General features: G+C 34.3%; 1 protein-coding gene across 1 annotated transcript in view; it reads left to right on the forward strand.

Annotated features, from left to right (window-relative positions):
- Positions 1-5,063: 5,063 nt before the first annotated feature.
- Positions 5,064-16,171, forward strand: part of heca (hdc homolog, cell cycle regulator) — a 44,350-nt gene continuing 33,242 nt past the window's right edge. Inside the window, exon 1 of the mRNA XM_085203587.1 lies at positions 5,064-5,775. Within this exon, the coding sequence (XP_085059713.1) occupies positions 5,192-5,775 (584 nt within the window). The 5' untranslated portion in view covers positions 5,064-5,191. The remainder of the gene's footprint in view (positions 5,776-16,171) is intronic.

The following is a 16,171-nucleotide window of genomic DNA, read 5'->3' on the forward strand; positions in this document are numbered from 1 at the left end:
TTTGTATCTCGAGTATCTACAAGTTGATTATACAAATAAAAAATTTTTAAATCTTAATAGATTTTTTTAAGTAATGGATAAATTTATAATAAAAGATAAAAACTGTGGCAGGTAATTATCATAATTTTTTAACTTCTTGTAATCCTTAATGTCTGTGTTACTAAAGTACATGCATTAAGAACGATTTATTACATTAAAATTCATTTAATTTAGGTAGGTATATTGTTTATAAAGTTTTCTTCATATATTATTATAAAAAATCCCCAGAGGGGAACCGTGTTTAGTTTCGTTTTCCGCCGAATTCCAGAGGCATTGCGTGTTGCGCGGAACTCAACGCCGCGCTTTACCTCGACACCAGAGCGAAGAAATGAAAATATAAATAAATATTTAATTTCCTCTAGTGGAGATCGAATGGACAACCAGTCGTGTTTACAGTCACACATTTGCCACGACTGCCTCAAGCAATTTATTTGTGTATTATTAATATATAGTAAACCTAATTAATATATAATAAACCGATAAATTATTTGTTTAGTACTTTTAATTATAATAAAGAATTTAAATAACTTAAATGAAAATGACATAGACGCAAGTAAATAAGGCTAGTGAATAAAAAAGGTATAAAGAAACATTTTATGTTTTCACAAGTAAGTAAAAAATATAAAGCTTTGACAAACAGGTATCGTCAATTAAATTATTTGCATTTAGATAAGATATCAAATAATAAGAGTGTTTTTCCTTTACTTTTGGAATACCGAAAAGTTTTTTTTATATTGTTTTTTATAGCAATAAAAATAGTTGTAATGAATTTGAATAAAACGACATCGAAAAATAATTACACACTAGTAGAATCTGATATATTTAATATATGATTTATTAATTACACTTATAACGAACAGTGATTACAGTAAAAGCTTTTAGACATAAATTATTTTTTGCATAGATATTGTATATATCTTGGCAAGTAGAATTATATCTTGAAACATTAAATTAGAAAGCTTATCTCGTTATAATAAAACACCACAATTTAATAGGCCAATTAAAAATATTTTTTTATCCAGTACATTAGATACAAATAATAAAAAATTCTAAGTGATAAGATAATAATAAAATACAGTCGAATTGATAACCTCCTTTTCTTACAGAAGTCGGTTAACAAGGAAAACGTTAGTAATAACCAATAGCCTGTAAATTAAATGCAAAAACAAGTTCACCTATAAAATTCCTGCAAACTTTCGCACGCGCATACAAAAAGCTAACATCGCAGACCTTGAACAACCCCTGCAGGTGTACGCTCTGATGCACCTGCTAGTATTATGCAGTGACCTATGAAAGTAATTATTAAACAAAACATTTATTCCCTCACAATTATCCCTTAGATGTGGGTCAAATAAAAACTTCATACATTTTGTTGATTAAATTTGCCTTTGGCGAACGTTCTTGCGCTTTGATGTGAACGATGGTGTGCATTCGTTTTAATTTAATGAATAAGTAATATTACTTCAAACAATAAGAATATCCTTTAAAATGCCTTTTAATTTTTCTTTAGTCAGTCATTTTAAACTACAACCATTTAAAAGTCATTTCTATAAGAGGTAAGTACGTAAACATATTTACAAATAGATATTTTATATCTCCACGTTAGCAGAAGGGACCTGAAAACCTAGAGTTAAGACACTCCATTCGCCAATAAATTCTTGACGCATTGTGTGTTGAGTGGCGGAACTCGTCGCCGCGTTTTGCCTGGTTACCAGAGCGAGAAAATGAAAATATTAAATACCTACTGCATTTAGCCTTTCGAGAAAAATTAATAATTTCGAATAGAAAAATATAGTACATAAATAATATTTTTCATTTCTCCACTCTGAGAAGACGATGTTACACTCCACTATTCAACACACAGTGTTCCGAATCTTGGCGGAAAGAGAAGAGAGATACACTACTGCGTTAAGTTAAAACATAAATAACTATAGATCTGTACGAGTATAATAAACATAAAAACAATGGAGAACCCTTAACAATGAGGCTAGACATTGGCTCATCATCAAAACTTCGCATCGTGACCACCATTATGTGCTAACGAAGTCACACTCGGCAACATTACCTATATGTAACGTTTTTTGTATTCTGCAATGCATCCGCTCGTCGGAGGAAATGAGGGCTTTATGTTAAATTTTACTGACTGCCTTTATGTAGCTATATATGCGTCGCTTAACAAGCTTTGTTATTATATTAAAATAAATGAATCTGCTTCACACTGTCTTCGGCAGTTAGGAGGTAGGCAAAGGGAACGTAGTGTTAAGACACTCCGTTCCCCGCTTTCCGCCAAATTTGTCGAGGCATTGCGTGTTGAGTGGCGAATATCAACTCCAAGCTTTTGGTCTTGGAGACAGAGCGAAGAAATGAAAATATATTTAATAAGCATCGCTTTACAGTCACACCACGACGCAACGACGGCCTTTAGTCCCTATATTAATAACAGTAATTTAATAATAATTACTATGTTATATTTATTATTCATGTTATATATGAAGTTGGGAGAATTTACAACTTTCTGTTTTCAATTCAATTTTTAATAATTTAATGGCCATCCATACAAGAGGTCACACAGATGTGCGGACTTCAGACAAAGGTTTAGTATAATCGCGGGATCGGACGGGTTGAACGCAGTTTCTTTGCAACCTTATAAAATATGTCACCTAAAAACGATTAGGCCTTATTACTTAGAGATAAAGGTAAAATATTGAACTGTTATCATGATTTTGCTATATCTTTATCTTTGTCGGAACCCGATTCGACTGGTGTACGATACACGTGGTTCTCCCCTCGCAATGCACTTATCACCTGGTGGGGCAAGTCCGAATGGAATTGGGTCACAAGTTGCGCCACTGGTTCCTTTATGCTATTCACTACTATACGATCTTGTTGATTTGATCCTCTTACATGTACGCATTTCCTTGTTATAATAGAAATTATGTTATGTAAAGGATTCTTTTATATTTTAATTTGTTATTGAAATAATTAAGTTTATCCTAATATGGAATCATTTATTATTATTAAAAAAAATAAAGACTCGTTTATTATTCCAATTAAACGTATTTTAATTATAGCTTGAAGTTCAGTTCTAATTTATTCTTGGTGTACATATGTCTACTATAAACAACTTTTTTCTTCTCACGTATATTTATGCTTTTACAAATTCACATGCTAATTATAGCAAAATATGTAATTTAGTTCTTTAGTTACGGCTAAATATTATTATTGTAGTTTATGAAAAAATTTCAAACAAGAATGTTCGCATTACCATACATACCATTTTCTACCATCTTAGCCTTGGACCGGTCTTGGCGTCATTGTGCCTTTCAATACCACCCTATACAAATACCAATACACACGTGCGATTTGAATGGTTAAAAAACACTTTTATTACAAAAGGGCTGGTCAACTGAGCACAATAACTGCGTAGTTGTAAGGAAAGTGGGGAATTAATTTATTGTGAACATACGTACGTACGTACTTGTATTTGCGTATTTCAACGCAGGTGCCTTAAGTTTGGGGCCGCGTTGCGTAATGCTCCATCTGTCATTGTGAGACAAAGAAGTGCTTGTTTTTACGTTTTAGTTAAGGTCATAATCAAAATAAAATTGTTATTTTTATTAAATTGGAATGTAAAACATAATTCCTTTATAAGTTTTTTATATGGCCATTACCTATGATTAGAGTGTAAAACCTATATTTTATTTCTATTTATTTTTTATTTTATAGCATTGCAGAGCAAGCTGCTATGCTATGCTCTGCTGCTGCTCTAGACGAGTCCACCATAATATCAGTTTTAATAATAATTAATTATCAACATTTTTGTTCTTTTATATCCTTATCAGTTTTCCTATTCTTAAGGCCAAGGTAAAATACGAATTTTTCAAGAAGAACGATTTAAAAGTTTAAACGAATTAATGTAACGTTAAAAACGGCAAATTTGAAGTCTAAAATAGTTAATTTGGTGCGTAGAAGTATGAACTTGGAGTGAAAAACCTATTTTATATATGTGCATACATATGCATGTACATATAGCTATATAATTTATTATAAACAATTATAAATAGTTGTGTGGCTTGTCATATTAACTTAATTTCAATAATTTTCATTCGCCAAAATGCAATGGCGGTGCATGGGGAAAGGAGCGTGTTACCATTAGGTTCCCTGTGCCTTCAATGCTATGCGAGAAAAAGCGTGAAGGTGCTTCTTTTACTACACATTTTATATTTGAAAATTCATGTTATCGTTGATATCCAGAAATCAGAAGTTTATAGTGAAAAATAACTATAAGTTTGTAATACGAATACACTGTACAGACGCCATATTGTCTGTCCAATAGTAAGGGCCCAGACAATATCTTATTAGCTTTACCTATAACATATCTAGAGTGTTTAGAATTATATAGACTTAAGATGATAAGAAGACAGTGTTATAGTCATTCAACTTGTTTAATAAATACCTACTTACTGGTTAGGTGTTAAATATTTTTTTTTCTCTTATATTGAAATTTTAGATATAGTACATACGCATAATAAAAAAATAAATAAACCTAACTTATTTATTTAAATATTTTTTGTATGTACTATTAATTGTTATACAAATATTTGCTCATAAAGCATGTAAGTACAAAGTATTACTTAGTACAGTTGTGCGATAGCTCTCTTTAATGCTGTTTCAATATCAGAGTACCTCTTATAGAATATAGTAAAAGTAATAAAAGAGGCCTCGTCATGCTGTGTGTTGCGATCGAGTTGGAAGTGGCTGCAGCGGTATAGCGCGCGGGTACGCCGCGAGGCGGCGAGGGTGCAAGGGCACGTCGCACGCCGCGCCCGCTCGCCGCTCGCTCTCGCCCGCTCCCGCGAAAGTGAAAATCCGCCAGGCACTTTCTCCCCACCGTCGCGGCGGCCGCGTCGCCCCGCCCCTCGCGGCGCCCGTCCCGCGCGCGCCCCCCGCTCGCCCCGCGCCGCAAGGTCAGCCCCGTGCAGGGTGGCGCGGCGGCGCGGCGACGCGCTGCGCTCTTGAAATTTCGCTTTCGTTCACTCGCGGTTATTAGTCGGCCGCGCGCGCTCCGGCAAGCATGTGTCTCGCGTGACGTGCTCACTCTCGGCACTCGACACGTTCGATCTCGTTGACGGAGAGACGGAGCGACTGCAGCATGGCTCCGCGGCGGCACGGCACGGCCGGCGAGAGAGACCCCGACGACGCGCGTGCATGCTGCGTGCCCGGCGAGTGCCTGCGCCCCCGGGACCCCGTGCGCGCGGAGGACGCCGTGCGCGTGCTGTGCAACAACGAAACGTGCACCGCCGGCCGCCACATGCACAGAGAGTGCTTCGAGCAGTGGGAGCTGGGCGTGCTCGCCTACCTCAAGTCCTGCGGCCGCGCGCGCTCCTGGTCCGAGAGGCAGCGCCACCAGAACCTGTGGACGAAGAAGGGCTACGACTTAGCGTTCAAGGCGTGCGGCTGTCGGTGCGGCCGCGGCCACCTGAAGAAAGATCTCGACTGGACCCCGCCCGGCGCCGCTATCAGAGCAGACGATGAGAAGAAGAAGCGCAGACGAGCCCGCTCGGGGCGCACGCCGGCCGCTGTGGACGCCCGCACGAGAGCCTTCAGTCTTTCGAGCTCAGGTTCCTGTTCTCCGCCATCCGGACAGTCCGAGCCCTCCACCAGTCCGACGCATGCTCATCCCATGACACCTGCGAAGAGAAACTCTAAACCTGAAATAGTATCAGATAGGATCAGGTAAGATATAATTACGCTGTTATATTTAATTGGAAACTAAACATCGACCTGTTTGTCATCATTAATACCTATATGAATAATGAACAGCAGGCTGGTAGGTAGGTAGGTAGACATTGTGGCATTTACAGTGTTTATTGCAAGTCAAAACATGTCCGCCGCGATCCACACAAGTTGTAACAACAACACGACGCCCGGCGCCCGGCGCCCGCGGGCCGGCACACGGGCATAGTCGCTACGTGCTAATATGAAACCACACCTACGCTCTTTCCATTACTACTAGCTGCAAATTACGCCTACGATATTGAATATCTGCTTGCTGGTTGTTCTTATTGATAGGAGCTGGTATAATTGGCAGAGAACTGGTTAGCTATGAAGGAATATCGAAAACCGGACTCGAATGTGCACATTAATATGATAGCGTCAAACATTTTCGTTTGTATATTTTTTAAAAAACAAAATAGTTGGCAAAATCTTAAAAGCCAGATTCGCAAATTTATACAAAAATACATATATTTAAACTACATTTTTTTATTTAGTAATATTCTTTTATTAATGTAAATTTGTTTATGAATTCTTTACAAGTTAATTTTTTTTATTGCGATGTCGATGTAAGCCGGATGTTACGCCACTTGGCCCACCTGGCTTTGCTTACCAAAATTAAAATTTGATTTTATTACGCGGCAGGTGCGATCTAAAAAGAAAGCCTGCTAATACGGTAAAAGCTAATTAATTGTATGAAAAATAGAAAAGTGTATTTTGTATTCTTTCGATCATACCTAATTGTATTGAATGAAAATCAATTATACAATGACAGTGATGAAAATTGCCGTAATGAAATTATCTTATAATTTAATGAGGAATCTTAAGTAACTTGTTAAAATGTAATGTCAACGAAAACATGTAACGTGAAATCTGGAATCTTTTTAAATTCTTACAAGAAATTATTTGTTACAAATATAAGGGAGCCAAATATATTTCTAACAAATGTTATAAAGTCACTTTCAGAATGTTTTCAATATCATACATTTTAACTATGTAACTTTTCGTAAGAACTCTTTATGAAGAAAACATTTAACGTTAATTTTAAGAAATTATACACTAAATATAAAATATACACAACAATTTTAAAAAAATACTCAAGATTTAGTACCTCGAAAATTCCGTAGAAAGTGGAGAACGGGGGCTCTTAACACTAAGTTAAATATGCGGGATACAGTGTGACGCTAAAGAAGAAGAAATAATAATAATAATAAAAATATACAATCCACCTCGAATATTAAAACAACGAGTAATTTATATTAAAAAATTAAATCCAAATGAGAAAGCACAAACAGCACGAACGAGCAGGAAATCATTAATTTGATATGCACAATATTTTCTCAGGAATATTTAAATCGCAATATGCATGTTCTACGAAAAAGGCAACTGACGTTAAAAAGCGCATTCTACAACAATAGCAATTCAATTTATTGTGTTCAAAACAATAAGTTTTTGCGAGGCTTGTATTTTATTCGGCCCAAATTGTGGAGCCCTAAAAATGCAATTTTGCCGGTCCCATGCATTAACTGCGCTTCGTTGCACAGCTGGTTTCCGTTTCCCGTATATACGTACATACATAAGTACGTATATAGGTTTACATGATAACTAAAATGTATTTTCCCGAAATTGCCACAGCTGCCCTCCAGTTTGTTGCGGTTTCTTCGTCGATTCGTTATTCACCTTATCGAATTGTGTTAGGCTCGTACGTTGTTTTGCATTGTTATTGCAATTACTGTGCATTGAGTAATGTTTGATAAGAAATATTATTTTTCATCAACATAAAAATAGTTTGAGGCTAGTCGTGGTGCACGGGCACAAGCGTGCGACTATAAACGCGACAGGTTGTGGGTTCGATTTCCAATCGAGGTAACGAAATATTTAATATTTTCATCCTCGCTCTGGTAACGAGGCGAAGCTCGGCGTTAAGTTCCGCCACTCAACACGCAATGACTCCGAAATTCGGCGGAAAGTGGGGAACGGAAGTGAGTAATGGGAAAGAAGTGTTTTAACACTAGGATTCCCTCTGCCTGCCCTGCTATGCGAAACGCAAAAAAAATACTGCTTTTTGCTTTTTTTTTATAATTTTGCTTCGCTTTTATTAACAACAAGACCGAAGAAAATGAGTACTTATTGTTTTTCTAATATTTAAAAATACGCATCCATTACGAGACATACCTACACATCATTCATTTATATAGTCGTTTATATCAAAACAAAATAAACAAAGAAATCCATTGAATACATTCAATTGCTCTGGAAGTTTATCTTAATAAATGACTGCAGAATTAAAAATAGAGTTTAATCAACACGTTTTATTTTAATACGAGGACAAATAAATATAAGAATTTATTATGTATAAACGATGATGTTTGTTACGATTGCTTTATTTGCATGCTTTAAATGCTACCTATGTTTTTATGGCTCTTGACTTTTAAAGTCCACGCGGTTATTATTAACTTGTTTATCTAAATAATTTATATTTATGTTTATGTTATTCTATGCTTTGTTTACAAATTTAATATATATGTTATAAATATATGCAATATAATAATATATATCTTTGGTTTTTATAATTGGCAATTACTATAAACATATTAATCGTGTATAGTTTGGATTATGGTAGTTGTAGACGACCTTTTCCAATACAAAAATGTTCACCTTAAAATAATATTTAAGTACTTTAAAATAATTGCAGATAACAGTGTGAAGAAAAATAATTATTTTTTACTCCATTTTTGTTCTCTTTATTTTGTTAAACGTAAAAGCTATAAATCTTAACAGCTAATAGATAGTAGACATGCTAAGTTATTAGATCTTAAATAAAACTGGTCTCGATCAGGTTTCTCAAAAATAAAAACTTAAAATATTTATTTGGCAAAGTTGTTTTCGTTTAAGGCTGCAGGCAAATAATATAAATCTATTTTAATTAAGATTCATTTTTTTCAAATAGATATAATAGTTCAAGATGTTGAGGCCAGTCGTGGCGCAGGGGCTCAAGTGTGTGGCTGTAAATGCGACAGGTTGTGTATTCGATTCCCACCAGCCGAAATGAAATATTTAACATTTACATTTCTTCGTTCTGATGTCGCAAAACTCAACAAGCAATATCTCCGAAATTTGGGGAAAAGCGGGGTGGAAAAATATCCCAGGTTCCCTCTGTATATGTGAAGCTAAAAAGAAGAAAAAAAATTATATGTATCTGCCTAGTATGAGTAAATAGGAAGTACTGGTGAAATGGACAGCATATTTTCAGCAGACCAGATATCAAGAAAGGGAATGAAGTAATAAAATAATATATAATCCACAAATCCTTTTAGCCAAATTATTAAGATTTATATCTGGATGCTTTCAATATTGAAAGTGTTCATTCTTTAAACATACGTTTAGTACGTAGGTGTTGTAGGTATGTGTGATTGCGCCGTGGGCCGTGGGCGAGGACTGCATCACATCCGACTTATTTACTCGTTAACTTGACCTATAAAAACAAGTTGGACTGTAACCTCGATTAATTGAGATTACTCCTTGAACAATCTGTGTATTCCATATAGAGACAAGATTTAATTTCACGCTTTTGAGTGTAATTATTAATTATATATCCACATATAAATTTTGGGTTTAGTAACTATTATATTATTTTATGTAGTAAGAATAAATAGTCTGTCTGAAAAACCTCTACACGTGTCTCTACACGTACGTTTGTCGTAGTTATTAGAAATCATTGTAAACTATAAGCCATTTATTTTTGTTCCAATTAATAACTGTACCTATCAATATTTATGAAGCCTTTTTAATTTCAAGTTGCCACTCAGTTATTATTTATGTCTTGACATTTTATTTTCTGTCGTTCTAGATTTTAACCTATTATTCATATATCATAAGTAATAAAGTATAGTATGTAATTAACTTAATTTTATAAAAAAAAACTATATTTAACGATTTTTAATAAGTCTATTTAACAAGTAAAAGGATTTCAATTCGATTTCCAAGTCCAAACTTTGATGGACGTCAATAAAATAAATCGAATACCTCAAAAACTTGTATAATATTGGTAGACTGCAGTTTAGCTTAGCTTATTTAAAAATATTAAAGTATTTTCTTTGGGAAATCAAGCGAGTACACTGCCGTATGAGGCTATTTGTATTCCATACATGAATCATTGTATGGCCGCTGATCGTATTAGGCGAACTAATATGAATTTATAAAACGGGTTAGACGACTCAATTGTTGCCAGTACATCTATTTGTCATATAATGACTGTCGCAGGATGTTTATTTATAGAATCTTAAAGTATCTATTTTAGCATAACAGGAGAATATAAAACTGTAAAAAAATAATAATTTTATGAAGTTATATAATAGTTTCTTCAGCTACGAATTCAATTGTCTAAATTATTGGTAATCTTTTCAATAATTACAAAAAATAATGCATAAAAAAAAAAAAATATTCTCGAAGTGAAAATATTATAACAATGAAATAAACGCTTAGTTATTACGTAATTGTGAAATATTTCACCTTTGTAATTTTATTTAAGGAATGTCGTATTTATAATGTAGTCAGACAGGATTTTTTATCATCAACTTCGGAAAAAACTTTAATAACTCAATAAAGAAAAACCCTAAATATCCAATATGGTTAACATATTTTTTATCTGTATTTATGAACTAAAAGATTTGTTATTATTTTTTTGAAAGGAAGTATTTTTTTACATCATACATAATGACTTCGACAAAAAAAACAGTCTGATCACGTTTCTCGTAACCTTGAGACGAGCCCACTCCGACAAACCGCGCCACATTGCATTGTGTTAAGGCGCTGTCGACGCTTTCGACTTTTGCTTTTTTAGAAGCTTTGTTAAGAATAAACAAGTATATTAGGTGACTATTTTTTGTATTTGTCTCAAATGTTATAACCTCATTAGTCATTTCGTTTTCCTAACTTAGATAAAAACTTGATTGTACTCTCAATGGTGTCGAGTTTGATCCCCATTCAGGAAATGTTACGAGGATGTTAGAGAAAAGGTAAAATGGGCGAAGGACAGATGATAGCGTCTGTAATTCTCCGCGATTATATTAGCAGGAAACATTTTTAATTTCCTCTCAAAAATATTGATTCAGTCTAAAATATTTATTCAATTATGCAATGGAAGTAAAGACGAAATATAATAAAATTTAACATGGAGTATGTAAATGAAATTTAAAGTGTGAAAATATACAAGTGTCTCGGACCTTGGAGGCCGTTCCTTAGCTGGTCGTCTGAGGCGCGACCGCTATGACTCAGGCGTCAGTGGGGCGTGATGCGATTGAGGGGAGGCCACTAAAGGGTATCGGCTTCGTTGGTTTTTAAATATGCAATTCTATTGCAATTATAAAAAAAAAATGAGACCATCGTGCAATGGCACAAGCACAACAACTGCAAACGTGACAGTTGTAGGTTGAATTATTCTCATCTCTTCGCTGTGAAAGTGAAGCGCAAAAAAACATATTCTATCTAAAAGGTATATAAAATATAATATACGCAACTTTATAATGTAATGAAATATTTATGTACATACAACGGCCCAGAATATAATGATTCTTGCTTAACCGCAATAAGTCCTAATCATCATCAGACTTGGTGGTTTCCGTTCTCATGCTGTACATCGACGTGGCGGAGGGCGGCGAGGCTCGTTACCATCGTTTTTAGGGCGTGATCGACGCAACGGCGCATGCCTGCATAAATTGCAGCCGAACGCACTATCCCGATTCCCGTCTACATGCATCTCTTTCACTGACCGCCGTCTCACGTAGTAATGTGGTCGACCTTGTACCGAGTTCTGGCTGATATATTCTTTATAAGGATATGGGATCTTGAACCATTCAAGACAATACCATATTGCTTTTGGCGAACTAAAAAAAATTACTTTTGTAATTATACTTGCAAATTTTTATAATTATTCATGTATTCAGCTCAGCTAAGATGTGTTTACGCGTGCATTGTAACCTTTGTTATATTCGTGCGGGCACGCACTAACGTGAACCGGTATAATACAAGTATAACAAAACACTCTCCCCTTTCGTACAGGTTTTGTTTATAATACTTAAAACATTTATCGTATACATTATTTTGTTACACACAGTTTGAAATTTAAATATTTTTTTTAATTCATCGAGTGGGGATCGAACCCACCCCTGCGCCACAACTGGCCTCTATATATTCATATAAGTTTTCTATAATTTTCCTATAGAATAATTTAAATAATTTTATTAAAAATGAAACCTAAGATTTATCGATAACAGAGCCTGGTCAGTTGCAGTGCTCCATTACGCAGTCGACCAGCGCAGCAGCGACAGTTCAGAACAGTCGGTGCATAATTCAGCCATTAATTCTCGAAATGACTTTAAGTCCAGTTGGCTAGACGCAGTTGACCAACCTTATACGACGCTATAGTCGTATGTTAGGATTCAATACAACTTTCAAGACTGCTAAAACGACTTTGTAACGAGTTAGAAGCAATTTAAAAGCAGCCAGTACATTATGTTGACTTAGAACTTGTAGCGCTATAAATGTTGTTATTTAAACATATTTTATTCCAGTTTATTCAATTTACCAATCAGACCAGTCGTGGCGGAGGGGTACAAGCCTGTGTTTATAAGCGTGGCAGAGTGTGAGTTTGATTCCCACTCGATGAAGTGAAATATTTAATGTTTACATTGCTTCGCTATGGTGTCCAGGCAAAGGGCAACGTTTTGTTTATCCATTCACACGCAATCCTACCAGAATTCAGCGAAAAATGGGGAATGGGAGTGTCTTAATGAGAACAGAATATCTCAACTTTAGGTTCCCAGGTTCCCTCTACCTACCTTACTATGTGCGGATACAGCAAGAAGCTATTCAATTTGTGTGATATATTCTTCGTATAGTTATAACTTGTGTACCATACTCGTATGTAAGTATAAGCTTATATTCATTGAAAACGAACAAACATTGAAGCTGCAGTGGAGAAAGTACGGGTTCAGGGACGAGGTGTTGCTATTTGCGTCGCGCGGCGGGCGATCGTCGATGCAATTAAATTTGTAAGAGAAGCTTTATGTTTCCAGCTAAATATAAACCTATCTCGCGACGTTGCCGTGCCGTATTCTTGCCAATGGCACTTTCGTTCTCTGCATTTCCGTAATTTAAGTTTTCATTGCACATTTACGTAATTTTGGTTCCAATATGAATATGAGGTATGATTTAAAGATATTTACTAATAATATAAAATAATTGTAAAGTAGTGTTAATGCAGAAAAAACAAACCAAAATTATTTATATCATGAAATATTTACTTTACAAATAGTTTTACTAAAAGAATATTTTATTCTTGGCGAGAGTCGAGCAGGTCTGCCATTCGAAATACCGTGTTCACTGGACTGAAAATAACAAGATATTGTATGTTTCACAGATATAGTTGACATTTAGCGAAGTAAACATTGCAGTTATCTTTTCTTATTGTGGCGTCGTGTTTAATATTTTATCCCTTCACTCACACCATATAAGGCATGGACTAAATTGATTCATAGTAGCTTCGAAATAACTGTTTCTTAATGTCTTAATGTCTTAGTTCAAAATTGCGTTTTGCTGCAACTGCAGTATGTAATATTCATGTACGAGTTAATACAATGCGAAATCTCAATTACAATTTCATATACCACATGGCCCTTATGCCAGTAAATCTTGAAATATATCTACCGCAGTAGGGTGAGAATGACGTTTAGATTAGATATCTGATTTATGTTCGCGTTGACTGGTAGGTTGATCTCTTGGTAGTGTAGCTTTTATAACAATCATATGTATATACACACAAAATACGACTTGCGCCAGTCGTGGCGCAGCGGGACTCCATACGCGACAGGTTATGGGTTCGATTTCCACTCGAGGAATAATAATAAGTAATAGTCTAGAGCTAGACTAGACTCTAGCTAGAGCACGAAAGATTTTTTGGTGGTAATTTTAGTGGTTCCAAAGATGTGCGTTTAGAAAAAGAAGGGAAAAATTCTAGAATTCATACATTCATATTCTAGTAACGTTCTTGCAAGTAACTATATACAATGTACATACATACTTTTTTACTATTTTCTTATTTATAATATAATAAAACAGTAATTTTACTGCTTGCTGACATGTAGGTATCTGCTATATTTCAATTACTGCGCTTTAAAACTAACCATCCTCAACACGTTTATTGATGCAAGGTTTTCTACGCGTTTGTTTAACAATCGGGGCCACAATGTCATTTACTTCCTGCGATAAATGTAGTTCTACTAAGTAGTTGCAAAGTAGATACATAATAAGTATGTCTATTTATAAAATATTTGCTTAAAAACGCTTGTTACGCTTGTATATACAATGTAAATATTGTTTGTGATAACGGCATAACTAGGCAAGTTATTATACTTGTTTCTGCATCGTTATATTCCGATTATAGTAAAAATTACAAAGGATATGCAACTTGTGGGGCTGTAACGCGACGATTGTTGGTTCGATTCTCACTCGGGGTAATGAATTGTATTTATTAATATTTTCATTCCTCGCTGCAAAGGCCTGGCTTTGGGTTCCGCCACCTAGCACGCAATTGAAAAATTCGGATAAAATATTTAATAAATAAAATGTAAATAAATATGAAAACAAAACATATTATAACAACAAAGTAAGTACTCAACAAATAGATCTATTATAGATTGCATTCGCGCAGTGGCTTGCAGTTATTAATAGATTCTACCTATTATAGAAGATGCAAAGTCAAGTGTACTGTGTAATTAAATAAATTATTGCAATTTAAAGCGATTGCAATTGACGTTATAAAGTGCATATGTATGTTTTTATATGGCAACATTGTCACATTGTCACATTGTCTTGTTGGAAAACAAGTGATAGGTAATGTGGTTATTTAATTTTAACGTTTCAGACTTTTAGTTAATGTGGGAAGGAACTAATGATTTTCGCTCGTATTTTAAGGATATTTTGGCAATCTTAATATAATCCATTTTCTTTATTTAGTTATTTTTTTAGCTCACGCTGTACCCCAAATATAGCAGAATTTTCTTGAATTTAACAAGCATAAAATACACTAAAAACAATGCTTAAAATAAGTCCACTAAAGTACTTTTAAAATGTTTTAATGTGAATGATATCGATGAAGTATAGAAGTAATATTCAATTTACCGGTAGTATCAATTTACCGGTATTTTATCGGTAATATATATGAATATGTAATAATTCAAGTAAAAGACATGCATATTATATCTTGACAATAAGACGCAATAATCCTTTGTCACGAAAACCTTATGTGGCTTCGACGCTATTTGCTGATAACGTTACCGATAGTCGTTTCAAATATTTACTTACCTATAAGTATAGATTGACAGCTCTAGGATTTGAACTTGCTAGTCTTAATGTTCTATCGATACAGGCATAGGCTTATTTTTATAATCAATTGATATGAATATAAAATATTATTTAATAAAAAATGACAACGAGATGGTTGAGGGTTTAATCTGATTCAGCTTTGATGAAATAAAACGTAATTGTTACTCTACACGTGATATCTCGATTGCGGGGGGCAAGCGAAAAACAAAGTGTCTTGACACTAGCTTATCTTTATCTACCCAGCTTATTGCGGGATAAAGCGTGAAGCTGAAGAAGAAACATTCAGATATTACTACATAAACAAAACTTTGTTAAATATAAAAATTAATTACAATAACGTTGTTGACGTGTTCGTATAAATTATTATCTTGTTTACTGTCTTAAGAATAAATGAGAACATAAAGATTAACAAAAATGGTTCATTGTAATTAAAGAAATGGACTTCAACGTAAACGTTTCGTGAATGATGTTTTGGCGACATGCCTGATTTGAGAATTGTTACTACATTTTAAATAAAGAAATACTACAAGATAAATTAATTTTAAAATAGACCTAAGTTATATATTAAATATTTAATATATTTTATTTAGTCCTTATTAAATATTTTTAATTGTGAAAAACAAGAATTAGCTAATTACTTTAAAGCTTGTAAATGCGCGCTTAATAGAAACATTATGTGGTTTTATAGTATCCACGTACACGTAGTTAACAGTTATTAAGTTGTTATCGTATTAATTTCTTGTCATTTGTACTACTACTATATGAAATTGTTTCTGCCACGAAAACAGTTTTCCTTATTGGCGTTATTACTTATTTTGAATATAAACATAAATTATATAATATTAAATTGGTTTCAAAATAGCCACTTCCGCTAAAATACCTTAGTATTGATTCTGCAATAATAACTTTTTTCAAACTATATAATATACTAGCGGACGAGTGCAGCTTTGCTTGCGTATTTCGGGGTGAATTC

Source organism: Heliconius melpomene, chromosome 19 (genome assembly GCF_056956725.1).
Source record: "Heliconius melpomene rosina isolate 202511_hmr_F chromosome 19, ASM5695672v1, whole genome shotgun sequence".
In the NCBI taxonomy this organism is placed as follows: Eukaryota; Metazoa; Arthropoda; class Insecta; order Lepidoptera; family Nymphalidae; genus Heliconius; species Heliconius melpomene.